The sequence below is a fragment of the Oncorhynchus tshawytscha genome, linkage group LG24, assembly GCF_018296145.1.
Source record: "Oncorhynchus tshawytscha isolate Ot180627B linkage group LG24, Otsh_v2.0, whole genome shotgun sequence".
Lineage (NCBI taxonomy): Eukaryota > Metazoa > Chordata > Actinopteri > Salmoniformes > Salmonidae > Oncorhynchus > Oncorhynchus tshawytscha.
In genome coordinates this window covers 11,001,754-11,022,046 of record NC_056452.1, presented here as the reverse complement: position 1 = coordinate 11,022,046, position 20,293 = coordinate 11,001,754, and the positions used below count along the sequence as shown (strand labels likewise).

General features: G+C 40.9%; 2 protein-coding genes across 11 annotated transcripts; one reads left to right on the top strand and one right to left on the bottom strand.

Moving 5' to 3' along the window:
• Window positions 1-176: 176 nt before the first annotated feature.
• LOC112223749 (dynein axonemal assembly factor 3) lies at window positions 177-7,567 on the top strand. Of its 2 annotated transcripts, none has more exons than XM_024386930.2 (12): window positions 177-313; window positions 743-825; window positions 1,332-1,438; window positions 1,902-1,995; window positions 2,198-2,352; window positions 2,567-2,755; window positions 3,169-3,291; window positions 3,538-3,660; window positions 6,021-6,183; window positions 6,380-6,494; window positions 6,740-6,814; window positions 7,129-7,567. In XM_024386930.2, the coding sequence occupies exons 2-12, from the start codon at window positions 744-746 to the stop codon at window positions 7,265-7,267; spliced, it is 1,365 nt and encodes a 454-aa protein (XP_024242698.2). In that variant the 5' UTR covers window positions 177-313; window position 743; the 3' UTR covers window positions 7,268-7,567. The 2 variants fall into 2 exon arrangements, with proteins under 2 accessions (XP_024242698.2, XP_042161241.1); XM_042305307.1 differs by lacking the exon at window positions 177-313 and adding an exon at window positions 314-451.
• A 44-nt stretch (window positions 7,568-7,611) lies between these two features.
• On the bottom strand, window positions 7,612-20,028 carry LOC112223748 (troponin T, slow skeletal muscle). Of its 9 annotated transcripts, none has more exons than XM_024386920.2 (13): window positions 19,927-20,026; window positions 15,116-15,148; window positions 14,979-14,992; window positions 14,865-14,882; window positions 12,708-12,732; window positions 12,194-12,266; window positions 11,843-11,959; window positions 11,505-11,582; window positions 11,230-11,343; window positions 10,875-10,984; window positions 10,086-10,176; window positions 9,901-9,941; window positions 7,612-7,858 (listed from the first exon to the last, which is right to left on the bottom strand). In XM_024386920.2, the coding sequence occupies exons 2-13, from the start codon at window positions 15,139-15,141 to the stop codon at window positions 7,795-7,797; spliced, it is 771 nt and encodes a 256-aa protein (XP_024242688.1). In that variant the 5' UTR covers window positions 15,142-15,148; window positions 19,927-20,026; the 3' UTR covers window positions 7,612-7,794. The 9 variants fall into 9 exon arrangements, with proteins under 9 accessions (XP_024242688.1, XP_024242690.1, XP_024242691.1 ...); XM_024386922.2 differs by having other exon boundaries at window positions 12,708-12,729; XM_024386923.2 differs by having other exon boundaries at window positions 7,612-7,840; window positions 19,927-20,017.
• Between the last annotated feature and the right edge of the window lie 265 nt (window positions 20,029-20,293).

Genomic DNA, 20,293 nt, shown 5'->3' with positions numbered 1-20,293 from the left:
AACTCAGTAAAATCGATGCAGTATATTTATGTTAGTAAAAAAGTCAAATGCAGTGTGAGGTGCTATGTCAATGTGCTAAATAATGCTCCCTATTTTGCCTAGAAATGATTTTGTTCAGTGACTTCAACTATACAAAATAAATAATCATTTCAAAAAGGTGTTTCGTCTCATGCATCTGCTCTCCACTATGGAAAATGCTGCAGTTAAACAAGAGGGACATAGACGGCGCTACTCTTCGTTATTTGAAAAGGGTTGCTTAGCAACACATAAACTAGACCGAAAGGTTTGGCTTGAAAGTGGCCTGACAAGAGAGGTGAGTTTATCCAAATGTCACGACACTAGCTAATTTAAGAAGCATCGAAGTCAAAATAACTGTATTTGACTTGTGTTTCCTTTCCACCATTCTTCATGATGAAAATGATTTATCTTCGCTCAAGAGTTTGTATGCATGGTAACAATATTGCCAGTCAAGTCATTCTGACATCTTGAGAAAGTTACTGGAACGTTAGCTAGCTAAGTTAGCTAGTAAGCTATCTAACTAACTAATTGCTATAATTGTCTTGTTAACAGCATGCTAATATTTATTTGGAATAAGCTTCGTTGAAACTTGATCAACTAAATTACTGCAAGCTACCAGAGGAAGCGTTTTCATGTTTATATATTGATGCGCGACAAGGAAATTATACATTACAATTTACCCAGTGGAAATAAAACATTTAACGTTAAAACATGTCGTCTTCAGAATGAGCACTGGACGCACTATGGAGGGCGCGGGCTGTGTGACCTGGTGGGGATTCAGTCCTGCGCTTGACCTCCTGCACAGAGGTGAGGATGACTTGCCTTGACCTTGTTCTTACCTACGTTCTTTAAAAAAAATAGAAATACCACAATATAGCTAATACATATAGAAAAATACTTGCAGGAGATGTCATGTCAACGGCATTATCAGATAACATGAAGTATTATCGTTAGTACTACATCTTCAAAAGCTTATCTTCTTATTTGGCAAAGTGAGATGTTATCTTGTATTTTTGTTTTAACCAGTGCAAAATGAATCACTTACCCAAAACAATTGGGCACACACTGGTTGAATCAACATTGTTTCTGGGTCATTTCAATGAAATTACGTTGAACCAATGTGGAACAGATGTTGAATTGGTAGTGACTGTGAGTGAGCTTGGGTAAGAGATGCCATGGTGTCTTGCCAGCTGTTTGCAACAATAATACGCCACAATATTGCAGATTGCTGCATTTTAATCCCAATGTAAATCAATCCCCTTGTCATATTAATGGTGAAGTCTCTCTCTCTCTCTCATCTCTCTCTTGCTCAGGCTCAGAGAGGCAGGAGGGTGAGGTAAATGTTTTACTGGTGGGCAGTGGCGACCCAAGACACATACTCAAGACCATTGCTGGCCTGAGGGACACAGATACCCTTCATGTGAGTTATACCATGTGTAACCTTAATGTCTGACTGTCCCTGTTAGTAACACAATAACATCATAATGTCGCTGCGCTATGTTAATGTCAGCTGTTTTAGTAAGCTGTTTTTTCTCTGTGTTGGTTGGAGCATGATAATGACTAGGGTGGGTCATCTAGGGAATTTGTATGTCTATGTGTAGTTGCCTGTCAGCACTCGTTTGTATAGCTTCACGTTTCGTTTAGTTATTTTGTTAGTTTGTTCAGTGTTCATTCTTTAAATAAATAAGAATGTACACATACCACGCTGCGCCTTGGTCCGATCCTTATAATGAACGTGACATAATGGCATGTGCCTCTTGAGTGCCCAAACCAAGGGATTTCAGTCTTTCATGTCTTCAGTGGTTGGACTGAATTTGCTTCGCCAATATTAAGTATATGGTTATCTTTTTCGTAAACTATCACCTGTCTCTGTTTCCTGGCAGATATGGGTGATAGAGAATAGCATGGACGTGGTGGCTCGACAACTGCTGCTCCTCTTTCTGGCTCTGACACCCCAGGAGAGCATGGGACTTCACGGTTAGTCCTTATAGAGATAATCCATAGACTATCCATAGAAACTGCAATAGAAAAATCTAAGTAGCCTTATATCCACTAATGGGATGCAAAAACAACATTCTTTTCTGATGCATGTTGCAATACATTTGGACCTTGTAGTATTTTAAGTAGGCTTTAAAGCCTATTGTACTTTGTGTGCTTATTATACTGTCTGTATTCCCAGAAAAGACTGAGGTTTTCCTGGAGTTGTTTGGTAACAGTGAGGTCCGCAGTCAGACAGAGGAGACACTGAGACACGTGGCGACAGAACTGTCTCTCTCAGTCACTGAGACACTAGAAACACCCACAAATCCCTGCCTGGACACCACTCATCTCAGAGTGAGAAACTGTCCGTCTTTCTGCTTACCTGTCTGTCAGAGTTTATATTTCAATTCTTGGAAAAATCTACCATCACAATAAATTTGGGGACAGAGTGAATATGAGGAATCTTATGTTGATAAATGACCGCTGAGCTTGTAAACCAGTGTTTCCAATGCTTCAATTATCCATCATCCATAAATCCCATTTCACTTTTACCTTTAAACTTTAACAGTTCAAGGAGCGCGACGATTTGGACAGGATATTCAAACGATGGATCCACCCTCCCCCATCTGCACGTTCTGCCCATGTATCAATAGCCAAGGCCTGGGACGGCCGGGTCCGGCAGCACCTGGGCACCCGCTATGACTCCAGGGCGGGCTGCTTCGACTGGGACCTCACCATGAAGCTACACCAGAAAGGGGTATGTATGTGTTAGCCTGCAGGTCCCATATGTAACGGATGTGAAACGCTAGCTTAGTTAGCGGTGGTGCATGCTAAATAGTGAGGCCTTGAAGTAGTAGGTCCCTTGCTCTGCAAGGGCCGCGGCTTTTGTGGAGCGATGGGTAACGATGCTTCGTGGGTGACTGGTGTTGATGTGTGCAGAGGGTCCCTGGTTCGCGCCCGGGTATGGGCGAGGGGACGGTCTAACGTTATACTGTTACACATACATGGCCTGACAAAGATAGTGAAGTTGGCACATTTTGGGACAAGGCTAGGTAAGTGGCATAGTGCAGTACAATCAAGGGGATGCTTTTGACACCACACTGATTGTCAGTGAATCAGACTATTGAAGTCCTCATGTTCTTTCCCTTTCCCGCTCTCTCCTCACATCAGTGTGGCGTCATCAACAAACAGCACTACAAACTGTGGAGGGAGCGGGGCGTGGCCTTTGAGATGAGGGAGGGCATCTATCAAATGGCCAACGAGAGCTTACTCTCTACGAGAGTATTCAGTCATGTAAGTTATTGTTTCTTTGGTAAAACTATCATTTTGACAATTTTGTCAATGCGAATGTTGGGGTAAAGAATGGTGGTGTATCATTACCCTCTTCTTCCTTCCGTGTGTGTGTGTGTGTGTGTGTGTGTGTGTGTGTGTGTGTGTGTGTGTGTGTGTGTGTGTGTGTGTGTGTGTGTGTGTGTGTGTGTGTGTGTGTGTGTGTGTGTGTGTGTGTGTGTGTGTGTGTGCATGCGTGCCTGTGTGTAGAGGGGTGACAAAATGGCACTGAGGGGATACTGGGGAGACATTGTGTCCAGTCCTTACCTCTCCTTTGGCATCGAGACAGATGACGAGGAACTGCTGCAGAAACAGAATGGGCAACACGTCAAGGTAATAACATGCAATAACATTGTCTAAACATTGCAATTCTTTATTTTAACTTGTAATAATATTGTGTTTATTATTAAAGGGAAGATATTGAGGAGATCATGCCTGAGGTATATCCAAATATTATATCTCATAAATAATTCAGCTTTATGTCTTTATCCTGTATGTATGTACAGTACCAGTTAAAAGTTTGGACACACCTACTCATTCCAGGCTTTTTCTTTATTTTTACTATTGTCTACATTGTAGAATAAGAGTGAAGACATCAAAACTATGAAATAACACATGGAATTATATAATAACCAAAAAAGTGTTAAACAAATCAAAATATATTTTATATTTGAGATTCTTCAAAGTAGCCACCCTTTGCCTTGATGACAGCTTTGCACACTCTTGGCATTCTCTCAACCACCTTCATGAGGTAGTTACCTGGAATGCATTTCAATTAACAGGTGTGCCTTGTTAAAAGTTAATTTGTGGAATTTCTTTTCTTCTTAATGTGTTTGAGCCAATCAGTTGACAGACACATCTCAACACCAACTGTTCAGAGGAGACTGCGTGAATCAGGCCTTCATGGTCAAATTGCTGCAAAGAAACCACTACTAAAGGACACCAATAAGAAAAAGAGACTTGCTTGGGCCAAGAAACATGAGCAATGGACATTAGAGCGGTGGAAATCTGTCCTTTGGTCTGATGAGTCCAAATTGGAGATTTTTGGTTCCAATCGCCGAGTCTTTGTGAGACAGAGTAGGTGAACGGATGATCTCCGCATGTGTGGTTCCCACTGTGAAGCATGGAGGAGGAGGTGTGATGGTGTGGGGGTGCTTTGATGGTGACACTGTCTGTGATTAATTTGGAATTCAAGGCACACTTAACCAGCATGGCTACCACAGCATTTTGCAGCGATACGCCATCCCATCTGGTTTGCGCTTTTTGGGACTATCAATTGTTTTTCAACAGGACAATGACCCAACACACCTCCAGGCTGTGTAAGGGCTATTTGACCAAGAAAGAGATTGATGGAGTGCTGCATCAGATGACCTGGCCTCCACAAGCACCCGACCTCAACCCAATTGAGATGTGTTGGGATTAGTTGGACCACAGAGTGAAGGAAAAGCAGCCAATAAGTGCTTAGCATATGTGGGAACTCCTTCAAGACTGTTGGAAAAGCATAACCTCATGAAGCTGGTTGAGAGAATGCCAAGAGTGTGCAAAGCTCTCATCAAGGCAAAGGGTGGCTACTTTGAAGAATCTCAAATATAAAATATATTTTGATTTGTTTTAACACTTTTTAGGTTAGTACATGATTCTATATGTGTTATTTCATAGTTTTGATGTCTTCACTATTATTCTACAATGTAGAAAATGGTAAAAAATAAATAAAAACCCTTGAATGAGTAGGTGTGTCCAAACTTTTGACAGGTGCTGTATGTATTTTTTTTTTCATGAAAAAACAAGTTTTCATCTAACCATTTTTATTCGTAAAGTACCTTTCAGATAGAAAACTCATGACAGGCTTGATAGAAACAGAACAATGTCAGCAAACTTTCTTCGATGTTGACAATTTCGGGAAATAAATTTGGCGACAAATGGCAGTGGAAACGCTTTCTGACGCAATTGTTGATAAACGTCATGCCGAAGTAAACTGCAGTCACTTGATGCTATGTTGTGTGGTCCTGCCATTAGGACTTGGAAAAGCATGCAAAGAAGTCTACAAATGAAATCTGTTATAATGACCTTCACAGGGTGGTGACAGTGCAAGTTGAAAGCTTGATGCTCATTTCCATTAAATATCGAGTGTCCTAATTTGTTTACTGGTGACATGATTATCAGTGCTTGGCTGCCAATTGAGAATTATCCCACTGGGCACAGATGTCAATTCAACGTGTATTCCGCATTGGTTCAACGTAATTTCGTTGAACTGACGTGGAAACAGTGTTGATTCAAACAGTGTGTGCCCAGTGGGATTGTTCTCTTAGCCGTAATCTCCTCATGCACTGTATCTGCGAGCCGTTGGCTAGAATGCATGTGCTCTCCAGACCAGAGTGGGATAATTTGCTGTTTATCTCAATACTTTTTGTGGTAAAACCATTGATAGACTTAAACATGGGATGGGTAAATTAAAAGTTGCGTGGCAAATTTTTGTTAAATGTGCACGACAACATTACATACCGTTTTGTATTTGCAAAAAGACAGTTTGATGGAAAGCTTTACCGGTAAAATGTGCATATCTATCGAATATTAGAATATTTGGCTTGAAAATCTTTCGACAAATGAACGGAAACCTAGCTAGAGATATGATTTAAAATGTATCCATTTATTTCCCCCTCCTTCTCATGCAACCTTCTCTCCATCGCTGACAGACAGCCCAGGATATCTCGTATGTGAACGTGCAGGCGCTGTTCAAGTCTTTGTCCTGTAGAGGGGGCACTCCCCCTTCTCAGGCATGCAGTGAGGAGGGGAAAGCACTTGTAGCACTGGAGCCAGTGTCACAACCAGAGGCTCATCACAAATCACAAATCAACGGTAAAACTCCCAATGCTGAACATGCTGCACTAAGCTATAGTATATAGCCTATAAAGTTGGTGTTGACTGCAAAGTATTATACCATATACCTGACAGTTAAATACTGTACAACCCACTATTACACTATGTATTTCATCCGATAAAATGAATTGTATTATGTATATTTATTTTATCTTATACAATAAAACAATTTCAGAACTCATGCACCTGAATGGGGTGTCAGTGACTTTCCTGCCCCTGGACTCTCTCTCCAAACTGCCAGAGAAACAGAAATACTCCCACTTTTTCAACAGCATCTACTGTGCTGCCAGGTACGCCAGCAACGTTCCCTATTCATTTCAAACCATCGATTATCACACAAGCGTATTTATAAAAACCTATTACCGTTGTGAACTCCATGACCTGGAATGAGGAACAGTGTATTATGTGAAACTCAATCCCTTCTTGGGATCCTCACTCGAGCAGTGAGCGTTACTGTGGTTCCACGGTTCTGTTGCCAGTGAGTTTTATAGCCTGTATCTCTCTCTCTTCCTCATTCCTCTTCTTCACTGTGAAGTATGGTGCACCATTTGAGCCCGACACTGAGACAGATTGCTGCACCCAAAGCCGCCCTCGTGGTGGAGCTGGCCAAGTGAGTTCCTGTCATACTTGTGGCTGTTGCCATGGCAACAGGCTGGACATCTAGACAAGACAGATTTACTTATTGTATTTCACTCATTGTGCAATGCTCATTATATTTTACTGTGTTTGCAAATCAGTTTGTATTCATTCACCCACACAATAATTGTTTAATTGCATATCATACTTTTAATTGCAATTAACATAAGAATATACACTTAAATTGTCAACGGGTGATTTGCTGCTATTGACAGGTCATGATTTTTCCTATCAATTATTCCTGTGTTTGAGGCGGTTCAGTGACTATGTCCTCTCCCTATGTCTCAGGTACCTCTTGGATCTTACCAAGGAGCAGGAGGTGGGGTTTGCTGAGAAAGTCGGGGACGTCGCCAAAGAGGCGGGGTTTGAGCCCTCACAGGAGGAGAAGAGGGATGTTTATGCCACGTTCGCGCTACAGGAGGAGTGAATGTGTTCTATTCCAGCAGACACTCTACGCTTTACTCCACTGACACTTTAACCCGTTTGATTAGGTCGGTCTTCAGTACTGCAAGAGGGGCAGAGCTGTATACGGAAAATATGTACAGACGAGACAATTCTGTTCATAGCTGATTGAAAACAAAGGTAGCATTTTGTGAGAGTTCAATCACATTTTAGGCCTGTTGGTCCGTCTGTTTTGATCTTAATTCTGTTAATTGCCTATTAAATGAGAGCATGTCTGCTTCACGAATGATTCCAAGGACCTGTAGGTGAGTTGTAGCCATTTGTAGCCTACCCAATTCCCTCTAGTGTTACAGAAGTAAAGATAACTTGTTTTGTTAAATATATACATGTTTTAATGAGTACAGTGATACATAGAATCTGTTTCAGTTAATGTCACACAGTAAATCGTGTCACCTCAATGGGTTCAAGAGAAAAATGTTGAGACATTGTTTTTGTAAAGCGTTCCTGAAACAGAATATGTGGTCTTCTTTCTTCACTGCTTCCACTGTGTGCTCACTTCCAGCGACCTCCAACCTTTCCCTTACCATGGACCTTTTTACTGCAGAGATAGAGGGAGCTTGGGTGTGAAAAAAGCAGAGGGTTTTCTAATGACCAATTAGCCTTTTAAAATGATCAACTTGGATTAGCTAACACAATGTGCCATTGGAACACAGGATTGATGGGGGCTGATAATGGGCCTCTGTACACCTATGTAGATATTCCATTAAAAAATCTGCCGTTTCCAGTTACAATAGTCATTTACAAAATTAACAATGTCTACACTATTTCTGATCAATTTGATGTTATTTTAAATGGACAAAAGAATGTACTTTTCTTTCAAAATAAGGACATTTCTTTGTGACCCCAAACTTTTGAATGGTAGTACACATACACTACCAGTCAAAAGTTTGGACACCTACTCATTCAAGCGTTTCTTTATTTGAACTATTTTCTACATTATAGAATAGTGAAGACATCAAAACTATATAATAACATATGGAATCATGTAGTAACCCCAAAAAATTGAATAAACAATTCAAAATGTATTTTAGATTCTTCAAAGCAGCCACCCTTTTCCTTGATGACAGCTTTGCACCCTCTTGACATCATCTTAAGCAGTTTCACCTGGAATGTTTTTCCAACAGTCTTGAAGGAGTTCCCACATATGCTGAGCACTTGCTGGCTGCTTTTCCTTCACCCTGCGGTCCAACTTATCCTAAACCATCTCAATTGGGTTGAGGTTGGGTGATTGTGGAGGCCAGGTCATCGGATGCAGCACTATCACTCCTTCTTGGTCAAATAGCCCTTACATAGCCTGGAGGTGTGTTGGGTCATTGTCCTGTTAAAAAACAAATGATAGTTCCACTATGCGCCAACCAGATGGGATGGCGTATCGCTGCAGAATGCTGTGGTCACCACGCTGGTTAAGTGTGCCTTGAATTCTAAATCAAATCCCTGACAGTGTCACCAGCAAAGCACCATCACACCTCGATGCTTCAGGGTGGGAACCACACATGAGAAGATCATCCGTTCACCTACTCTGCATCTTACAAAGACACGGCGGTTGGAACCAAAAATCTCAAATTTGGACTCAGACCAAAGGACAGATTTCCACCGGTATAATGTCCATTGCTCGTGTTTCTTGGCCCAGGCATGTCTCTTATCGGTGTCCTTTAGTAGTGGTTTCTTTGCAGCAATTCCACCATGAAGGCCTAATGCACGCAGTTGTGCATGTGTCTGTTACTTGAATTCTGAAGCATGTACTTTGAGCTGCAATTTCTGAAGCTGGTGACTCTAATGAACTTATCCTCTGCAGCAGAGGTAACTCTGGGTCTTCCTTTCCTGTGGCGATCCTCATGAGAGCTAGTTTCATCATAGCTCTTGATGGTTTTTGCGACTGCACTTGAAGAAACCTTCCAAGTTCTTGAAATGTTCCGCATTGACTGACCTTCATGTCTTAAAGTAATGATGGACTGTCGTTTCTCTTTGCTTATTTGAGCTGTTCTTGCCATAATATGGACTTGGTCTTTTACCAAATAGGGCCAACTTCTATACACCACCCCTACCTTGTCAAAACACAACTGATTGACTCAAAAGCATTAAGGAAAGAAATTCCACAAGGCACACCTGTTAATTGAATTGCATTCCAGATGACTACCTCATGGAGCTGGTTGAGAGAATGCCAAGAGTGTGCAAAGCTGTCATCAAGGCAAAGGGTGGCTACTTTGAATAATCTCAAAAAACAGACTTTTTTAACACTTTTTTAGTCACTACATGATTCGATATGTGTTATTTCATAGTTTTGATGTCTTCACTATTATTCGACAATGTAGAAAATGGTCAAAATAAAGAAACCTTTGAATGAGTAGATGTGCCCAAACTTTACTGGTACTGCATTATATATCCTTACATAACCTACATTTCCTGTCCTCTAACCCTATTCTGCTTTCAGGTATTAGAGGACACATTCAAAGTTTGAGGAGTTAGCACAGCATGCAAATTGTCATATAACCTGCAAAGAACGCTAAAATATTTTGTTTTCTTATTGGTAGCTGATTTTAATGTATGTTCTATAATCATTCAGTGCTAAGGCAGACAGAATTGGAGAAATACACTTACAATTTCTGGGCATGAGAAATTCTATTCAGAAGAACGTTTATCTGCAAAAATAATATAAAAGGCATTTCAACACACATGCCAAATATTTTAAGGGCTAAACCAGACTAAAGAAGACATTCCAGGGTGGAAAACTACACTGAAACATTAACGTAAATAACTGTGGTGTACAATCGCAGTCTCCTCACCTCGTATTTCTGTCGTCTCGTCTTTTCAGTCAGGTCAAATTTGTCTGACTCAAGCTGGTAAATCCACTCCCACATCTCTTTAGCTCTCTCCCTGAGAAGACACAGAGCATTAGGAGTCAGAGAAAGAGGACTTGTACTCTCAATCGCTGCTCACTCAGGAGAACAAGGAGTTTGATAATGCAAGTGAAGTTTATTGAAGCCTACTATTCCATTTGTAGGTGTAAGAACCAACGCTGGAGATGAGAAGCAGGTACGGGGAGTCAACATTTAATATAGCACAGACATTGACCAGCGTCAGCACCGGGTACCATAACGACATACGAACATTAATCCGGAAGCAGGGAACTGACAGATATAGGGGAGGTAATGACACGGGTGATTGAGTCCAGGTGTGTCCAATAATTGCTGATGCGCGTGACGGTGGAAGGCAGGTGTGCGTAATGATGGTGGCAGGAGTGCATAATGCTGGGAAGCCTGGCGCCTTTGAGTGCCACAGAGGGGGAGCGGGAGCAGGCATGACAGAAGGCTCTGGCTCCGATTTTAAGTATCCCCTTTCACTGCTTCAACAACAGATAATAAATTCCAATCTCTAAGAGGGCATGAATTCCCTTTTCATACTATCATCCTAACCCGAACTGTACTGGGCTAACTCAGTTCTTTTCTTTTCAAATTGTATTTTAATCTTAAACAGCATGGTCCAGGACCTATGGCAGATGCGTAACCAGGCCAGCGCAGTCCAGCTCGGCTCAGCTTGGCTCGGCTCAGTAGTCCGAAAAGGATATCACTGACCTCAGGCCGTCCTCTCTCAGGTTGTCAATAGCGAGGGGTTTGCGCCTCTCCGCCAGTGTCTTCTTCTTGATCTCCCTCCCTGTTTGTCTCTTCCCTCTCCTCTGCTCTGCCTGGGGGGGGGCATCATCACCCACAACTCGATCAGTGAATAAACCAGCACTACGAGGGTTAATTCAGTTAACACATATGTCACACACATTTTCCCTCTTACACATACACACACACACACACGCACAAACTAAAGCACCTTCAGTATATACTGTAAACGCTTACAACCAACAAAGTGTAAGCACTGGTAAAGATTATGCTTAACAGCTATTCCACTTTGTCTCTGCAATATCATTAGCATTCTGACCTTTGCCAAGAAACCCCCAAAGTGAGCCCCCATGTTAGAGAGCACTTTCTTCTTCTTGGCTTCGTCATCCGCCCTTTTCTTGGCTTCCTCGTCCTCTTTCCTCTGCCGCTCTTCCTGAGTAACAAAAGTCGAATCTTTTTACAATAGTTTTATCATATCGACACGTATTCAATTGATTTCTGTGACTAATTGTTTTTGACTGCCAATGCACATTTACAACAGGTGCCTCGATAGTGCTAGCTTAAGCAGTTGCTCTGATTGCGGCTTAGGCCTACCGCAATTCTCGTCTGCCTGTCCCGTTCCTTTTCTGCTCGCACACGCTGCTGCTCCGCTCTCTCTGATCTGCGGTTGTCCTGGAACAGAAACCGAGTGCAGACTCGCCTCGTAATAGCCATTAATTCCTTCATTTATACATACCACTACACTAATCACATATCAGCCTTTCCCCCAAACACATACACATACATTATTCTCGGACATAGACTTGTCCATGGAGAATCAATGTATATACTGTATACACTAGAGAGAGAGAGAGAGAGATGCCTGCAACAAGCACATTAAATGAAACATTAAACAAAACATACAGGATAGAGCGATGGGATGATTGACCTACAATCCTGTCCTTGAGTCCAATGAGCTCTTCCTCTTCTTTCTTCCTCTGATCAAAATGGACGTCGATCAGGGTCTGCAGCTCCAGAAGATCCTTCTCCATTCTTTTCCTGTGGATGTCCTGTCACAAACCAGAGTTAATGAATGCAAGTATTAAATCAATTAAAATGGTCTATATACACATAAGGGACCATTTTCCACAACCCAGGTTAAGTTAACTCCCGGACTAATAAGCATTTACATTGGAGAATATGGAGAATGCTTTTTAGATCAGGACTATGATTAATCTGGGTCTGGGAAACTGTCCGTAAGTGTGATCAGAAAAGTAAAACAAAAACACAGAGATAAAACTCACATGTAGGCTCACGTCAAAGTCCACCCTATCCCCCTCAGGATTTTTGGGGGCAGCGAGCTGGGAGACCATGGGCCTGTAAAACCAGATGACGTAAATGAGTTACATCAGGATTAAACACACTGGCCACCTAAATACCAAACTACTAAATATACTTAAATTGCTACTAAAGTATTTGCCTTTGATAAACTGTGCATGTTGTACTTTGTACTGTAAATATACATTCAATTCAATTTGTTCTATTTAATTATATGCTTTGTATTCAGATACAATATGAAATCAAACTTCAATAGACGGTTTTACCAGATACAAATTAGGCCTAGTCCTGTACTAAAAGGTGCTTTCAATGAAGATTCTCCATTGAGAATATTTTTGTTGTCCAGCACTAGGCCTAATCTGTCTGGGAAACCAGCCCCAAGTGTTCTGTGTCATGACAGAGCAAATCCTCAAAAGAAAAAGAAACACGACTTAATTCACAAATTTCGCAGCAACTGTTGACTTGTGAAGACAGACATACTTGTATTTAGGACGCTCCTCTTCTTCTTAGTACATGGAGTGGAAGAAATGACAGAGAAAATCAATATCAAACCAAAACACAACTAATAGTTTGCGATGGTCGATTTCAACTTCCTTGTAGGTAATTGGGTTGAGTGGGACTGGGGATATCATCCTTCAAATTCGTTTTTTCAAATGAGAAATAAATGAGAAACAGATATTACACACCAACAATTAACATGTTTACAATGGTTACAAACTATTACAAAATAGGTAGGAGGGGAGAAAGGGAAAGTCCGACAGCATTAGAAGATACTTGAAGTCAGTCAGGTATGTTTGTGCACAACTGTGGCGTGTAGTCATGGGTGCCAAAAAATTGACCAAGATAAAAAACCCATACAAAATAACTTATCTTTCGTCTCAATGTGTTTCATAAATGTTCTTCAATTCACAAGAGGCTGTTTCGCACCGGTGAAGGCATACGAGCGAACATAACAGCGCCCCTCTGTTTCAGTATGTATAGCCTATCTATCTGATGCTCTCTGGTCAAAAATAGTATGACATTGTTGCTGCCCGTAGCATTGAATGCAAGGGAATCCAGCGAGCAAAAAAGTATCAAATAATAGCCAATCAGCCAATGAGTTAAACTGAGTGAGCTCAGCTGTGAATGGTCCTGGCGCACCAAAAAAAAAAGGAGTCAAGGGAAACCAGTTTGAAGCCAAACATTGACAGAAAAAAACTAGAATTGTTGCGTCTTGTTGTGTCTATGTCCTCCGGTGGCTAGCGAGCTCAAATCGTCCCTTTCTTAAATTAGCCATGGATGGAGATAAGGATTTGAGCTTGTGGTTTTACTTTATTCTCCATACTGGCCAATGATTATAATGGCGATTCTGATCCAACCATAAATTCATACATTGTGCCCCTGGCCTTAGAGGATGGCAGTTCAACATGTATCTAGATGGATGTAGTAGACTAATGATAACTAGCTGGCCTGGCGCATCGTTGCTCATGAAATGAAGTTAGGCTAGCGAGCAAGCATTTTAGCCAGATAGCCTAGCACAACAAAAACTAAAAGCATGTACTGTATAACAGAGTCATAGCCTGTTTAGAGAACATGAAAGAGGTGGATGGGCATTGGCGTTTCTCTACAAGTAGGGTGAGTCAGCATGATTTTCTACTTCCAATCACACACACCACAGACAACACACACACACACAGAAATCAATAACATGGACAGCCACATCATATTTAGCTTACATTGATTGTAGTAAATCCTTTTTGGTATCTTTTAGTTGTCATTGTATTAGACTAAGCAGCATACGTGATTAGATGATGTTGAAATGTTGAAGTTGAAAGGGCGCTGGAATAGTGGAGGCAGCGCCTGTTTTCTTTGCAATTTTTTAAATATATTTTTTTAATTGAACCTTTAACTAGGCAAGTCAGTTAAGAACAAATTCTTATTTACAATGACGGCCTACACCGGGCAAACCCAGGCGACGCTGCCCTATGGGACTCCCAATCACGGACGGTTGTGTCACAGACTGGACTTGCGGTAACTCTCCGTGGTTCTAAATCAATATTCTTTTAATAGTCTGAAAATGTCATAAACATTCACTTTCTTGACCATGTTGTAGGTCATGTAACTGTTTGTTACATGCAATATGCTTTGTGGACTTCACCCGACAGATTTTGCTCTCCGGTTTTGTGATGAAACAAAAGGCGTGTCTTCTTCTTATTGTCTCGGCCTTAGGCCAATATATCATGGTGGAAAGGCATATGAACTAACAGGTTAAAGAGCAAATAACACAATTGATCACAATACATACAGCAGGTTGTAATATTGATTTTCAATTCCCGAGGATTTTACCCACACACCACCTGAATATGAGGTTGACAGACAGAACAAAATACTATGTCTCTGAGTTTCCAGATAGTGGATTCAACATGGTGGTAAAGTGTATGAGCAGGCCCTTTGTTTTAACATATTCAAGGAGGATTATTATGTTCACCCCTCCCATGGGCAGGGCCAGCAGCAAGAAGCAGAGTCACAATCATATGTCCCTTCTAGAGAGATTGGTTGAGGGCATTCACTGTCATGTTTCAGGGGGTCTAAATGGAGTAATAATATCGGGACGATGTGTAATATCAAGGATCATGTTGACATAAAGTCGTGACTCACCTCCTTCCTCCTCGTCCTCTGTGGAGCGAGTAGGTGAGAAGAAAATAACAGATAAGAGAGGAATGGGTGACATTGAGACAACGAAACAAGACAAGTGACAGAAAATGCCCTTACCCTCCCGCTGATCCCTTAAAAAAAAAGAGAAAAGATGCATTATCAGTTTTAAATACATATGCACAACAGAGTATTAAAATGTAGTTATAGAATATCACTAACAGTTCTTTGAATTAGAATAGTTGACGATTACTCACTCATTCTCTTCCTCTACATCAGACATAGTTACTCTGGAGAGAGAGAGAGAGAGAGAGAGAGAGAGAGAGAGAGAGGAGAGAGAGAGAGAGAGAGATAGATGCGAGCCACAAACACATGAAACAAAACGTACAAGCCTCAGATGACCATTAGGAGAAACTAAAGCATTTAACTAAGCAAAGGATCACGACCTCACTGTAAAGTGACTGAATTAACTGTTTTAGCAGTGGGTGAAATGAGTAGCCAGGTAAACGTGGGAAGATGTTTTTTATTGCGAAGGTCGAGATGAGGGAAAGACCACTGTAAATAATGGAATAGAAGGGGACAGAGAGGGTGAGGTTGTGGCGGTATCAAGTTGCCCGGGATAAGAGGGGCATCAGCCGCTGAATTTCCACTCAGTTGATTTAATTTACAAGAGTGACGGCAAGATGGAGAGATTTGGATGGGCCCCATGCCACGATTTACACTAGCCAAGTCAATTATGATAACTTTATCGCCTTGCACCGGGCTGGATTGTGGAGATAGCTTAAACACATAAAGTCACAATGTAAACAAGACCTGTATTGCTATGATACAGTCAGGTCCAAAATTATTTACACCCTCGATAAAGATGAGCAAAAAAGACTGTATAAAAGGAATTCTACAAATAGATAGAGCTAGATAGATAGATAGATAGATAGATAGATAGATAGATAGATAGATAGATAGATAGATAGATAGATAGATAGATAGATAGATAGATAGATAGATAGATAGATAGATAGATAGATAGATAGATAGATAGATAGATAGATAGATAGATAGATAGATAGATAGACAACCTCAGAGCTGAGGTTGAAAAGCCATAACACATACATTCTTTCAACAACAGGTCATGATCAATAATATCAAAGGCTGCACTGAAATCTAACAGTATAGCTCCCACAATCTTCTTATTGTTAATTTCTTTCAACCAATCATCAGTAATTTGTGTGAGTGCAGTACATGTTGAGTGCCCTTCTCTATAAGCATGCTGAAAGTCAGTTGTTAATTTGTTTACAGAGAAATAGCATTGCATTTGGTCAAACACAATTCTTTCCAACAGTTTGCTAAGAGCTGGCAGCACGCTTATAGGTCTGCTGTTAGAACCAGTAAAGGCCGCATTACCACTCTTGGGTAGCGGAATTGCTTTGGCTTCCCTCCAGGCCTGAGGACAAAGACTTTCCTCTAGGCTCAGATTAAAGATATGACAGAGAGGAGTGGCTATAGAGTCAGCTACCATCCTCAGTAGCTTTCCATCTAAGTTGTCAATGCGAGGAGGTTTGTCATTAACAATAATTTGATCGATAACAATACTTTTGACACCTCTCCCTCTCACAGTTCAAACTTGCCATGCTTTTCTTTCATTATTTGTTTTTTTATGCATGAATATGATGGCTCACTGTTCGTAGTTGGCATTTCCTGCCTAAGTTTGCCCACTTTGCCGATGAAGTAATCATTCAAATAATTGGCAACATCAAATGGTTTTGTGATGAATAAGCCATCTGATTCGTTGAAAGATGGAGTTGAATTTGTCTTTCTACGCATAATTTAATTTAAAGTACTCCAAAGTTTTTTTTTACATCATTCTTTATATCATTGATCTTGGCATCATAATACAGTTTCTTCTTCTTTTTCTCAATTTGCAGTAGGTCAGCCAGTCAGATATGAAACTAGACTTATTAGCTATCTCTTTCAATCATACAGTTTTTCAATTCCTCATCAATCCATGGAGCCTTAACAGTTCTAACAGTCAGATTCTTTAGTGCAGTGTCTGGCTGCTCCTTATTAATCACATCAGACCAACAAATATTTTTAACACCATCCACATAAGAGTCACAGCAAAATATTTTGTATGATCTCTTATATACTATTTTAGGCCCAGCGTTTGGAACTTTGGCTTTCCTGGATATAGCCACCACATTGTGATCACTGCCTCCAATGGGTAAGGATACAGCTTTAGAACAAAGTTCTTCAATATTAGTAAAAATGTGACCGATACATGTTGATTACCTTTTTCCTGTAGTGTTTGTAAACACCCTGATAGGTTGATTAATACTCTGAACCAGATTACAGGTACTGGTTACAGTGAGAAGCTTCTTCTTGAGCAGACAGTTTGATGAAAACCAGTCAATATTCAGCTCCCCAATAAAGTAGACCTCTCTGTTTACATCACATACTTGTACACTATCAAGCATTTCACACATATTATTTAGATACTGACTGTTAGCCCTTGGAGGACTATAGCAACACCCCAAAAGAAAAGCCTTTAGACGTGCCAAGTGAACCTGCAACCACAACACTTCAATAACACTTGACACATTGGGAGGGATCTTATCCTCCATACAGAATCTTTCCAGATCCTTGACACTTAGATTGCACACAGGTGGACTTTATTTAACTAATTATGTGACTTCTGAAGGTAATTGGTTGCACCAGATCATATTTAGGGGAGTCAGAGAAAAGGGGGTGAATACATACACACACACACCACTTTTCGGTTTTTAGTTTTTATCATTCTTTGAAACAAGTTAGTTTTTTCATTTCACTTCACCAATTTGGACTATTTTGTGTATGTCCATTTCATGAAATCCAAATAAAAATCAATTTAAATTACAGGTTGTAATGCAACAACATAGGAAAAACGCCAAGGGAGATTAATACTTTTGCAAGGCACTGTATTTGTGGATTTTTACGTGTGCTTGAGGTTATTGTCTTGCTGGAAGATCCACTTGCGGCCAAGTTTCAGCCAGGTTTTTTGGGCTAAAATGGTGTCCTTGTACTGTGTAAAGCTTATGATGCAGTTAACCTTAAAGAGGGCCCCAGGACCATCAATGACCCACCAAACCATATTTTAGAGTATGTATGGGTTTCTTTTCTGCATATGCATTCTCATGTTGACACCAAACCCACCGCTGGTGTGCGTGGCCAAAGAGCTGCATTTTCATGTCATCCAATAAATGTAAACGCCTGAAGTTTGCTAAACGACATTGGCACTTAGATTGGAACCAGTGCTCTGGTCATATGACATGAAAATAGAGCTCTTTGGCCATCTCATAAAACAATTTAGAAAAAGCTCAGTGCTGTTATCCTCACAAGTTAAGGTATTGAAAGTTATTGAAAAAAAGGGTGCCGATATATTTTTGAGAAACAAAACATGAATACTTGTTAAACAAAATCTATTTTTCTGAGAAATTGTATTAGTATAAAATAATATAATTTTGTAATTTTTTGGAGCATACAATATAGCTCAGTTTTTGTATTATTAAGTTGTATACAGTCTTTTTCGCTAATTCTTTTCAAGGGTGCCAATAATTTAGAACCTGACTGTATATCACATGAATTTTCTCCCTTTTAAACATAATTTGGAAGCCAATTCATATCCCAGTTATTTGTTATTTCAATAGGTTTGAATGTAAAGTCTACTTTATATACTGTAGGAGATCCTGTATGTAGTCAGATTCAAAATTAGATTAATATTCATATAGGCCTAGCCTATACAGATTTAATGATTCATAAACATCCAGATCAATGCAGACCAGACAGCAGAACAATGAGACCATTTTTTGACACCATCCCCAGATTACCCACAGTCAACAACTGGAGAGCTGCCTAGACCAACTTCCTTTGAGAGCATTAACTTGGAAGATCAAGGAATCAAGCCGGTTGAGTCATTTCTATCCCTCTATAGTTGGCATTTAGCCCTGACCTCAATGGATCAGTATGTGTGACTGAACAAACATGGTGCTGGAACGAACGACAGACAGAGGATTGGGGAAGGATCACATCACATTGCTTCGTTATTTCAGTGTGTTAAGTCGGTTAAAGACACACAGACTGACAGACAGACAAACTGACAGATAGATGGAAAGACATTCAGACAGACAGAGCCAGGTGAATAATCACTTAGAGCAGGGATGGCCAACTGCAGTCCTCGGAGGTCGGACTGGTGTCACACTTTTTCTCCATCCCTAACAAGCACAGCTGATTAAACTAATTGTATTCTAATCTGAAGATCATGATTAGTTGATTATTGGAGTCAGGTGTGTTAGCTGGGGCTGGGGCAAAAGTGTGACACTAATCTGAAGATCATGATTAGTTGATTATTGGAGTCAGGTGTGTTAGCTGGGGCTGGGGCAAAAGTGTGACACTAATCTGACCCCCGAGGACTGGAATTGCCCATCCCTAATTTAGAGCAACAGTGGTTTGAATGTCATTACAGTAAAACACCCGTGCCAGGTTTCATGCAAAGGCTTGTTGCAGTGCTGCACACTGCATTACTGGCAATGTGCCTATGAAAGGCAATTTCCCCAACGTTCGATGAGATTGCATTAATGGCAAATGCTCCCGACGTCGGGCTCAAACATCGTTGCAACACGCCCATGAATGAATCCCGGCCTTTGTTTTAGGTGCACATACTGTAACAAACTGTTAAACATAGAAAACACATGAACACAAGTTCATATGCACATACAGTGCTTCCAGTCTGGCAGATGCTAGAGGTTGAAGGAACATTCCGTACAATATTTTGTTTTGCTCATCCAACTACTTCCATGCCAAGTAACTTCAGGAAAGACATAGCGCTCAACCACAAAAAGCAATTGCTGGCATCAACACCACATATTAATTCACGACAGCAGACAAATTTCTCAGACGTATACAGTTCTTGTGGGAATAACTTACTCTCAGGTACTTCTAGCGACAGAGTCGCTGTAGCTACAGTTGCTATGGCCTGACATCAAGCAACATTCAAACATAACATGTTGAAAACAATGAAAACGGTGAGAAGTCTTACCAGACCCAAGAATAAAGATGGAAAAAAGACAATGGTGCTTACTGGCGATGAGAGAAGAGCTGGAGAGCGCAGAACTGACTGGGGCTTATATAGTGAATAGGGGGTCCAGGGGAGAGAGTGTGAGTGTGTGTGTGTGTGTGTGTGTGTGTGTGTGTGTGTGTCTGTGTCTGTGTGTGTGTGTGTGTGTGTGCCTGTGTGTGTGTGTGAGTGAGTGTGCCTGCTTGTGTGTGTGACAGAGGGGACTGGCTTGATTATTGGAGGATTTTGGGTGCAAACTGAGGTCTGATAGGCAGGATAATGAGTCACAGGGATCAACGTTCCCATCTGAAACAAGAGACAACGGAACAGGTGGAGGGATAGACAGACA

Coding starts and splice junctions, on each gene's coding strand:
- LOC112223749 (XM_024386930.2), top strand. CDS start 744: ATGAGCACTGGACGCACTATGGAGGGCGCGGGCTGTGTGACCTGGTGG. Junction 3,292..3,537: donor CTACGAGAGTATTCAGTCAT/GTAAGTTATTGT, acceptor GCCTGTGTGTAG/AGGGGTGACAAAATGGCACT. Junction 6,495..6,739: donor AGCATCTACTGTGCTGCCAG/GTACGCCAGCAA, acceptor TTCACTGTGAAG/TATGGTGCACCATTTGAGCC.
- LOC112223748 (XM_024386920.2), bottom strand. CDS start 15,141: ATGTCTGATGTAGAGGAAGAGAATGA. Junction 11,344..11,504: donor ACAGGCAGACGAGAATTGCG/GTAGGCCTAAGC, acceptor TTTGTTACTCAG/GAAGAGCGGCAGAGGAAAGA. Junction 9,942..10,085: donor CGAGACGACAGAAATACGAG/GTGAGGAGACTG, acceptor TTATTTTTGCAG/ATAAACGTTCTTCTGAATAG.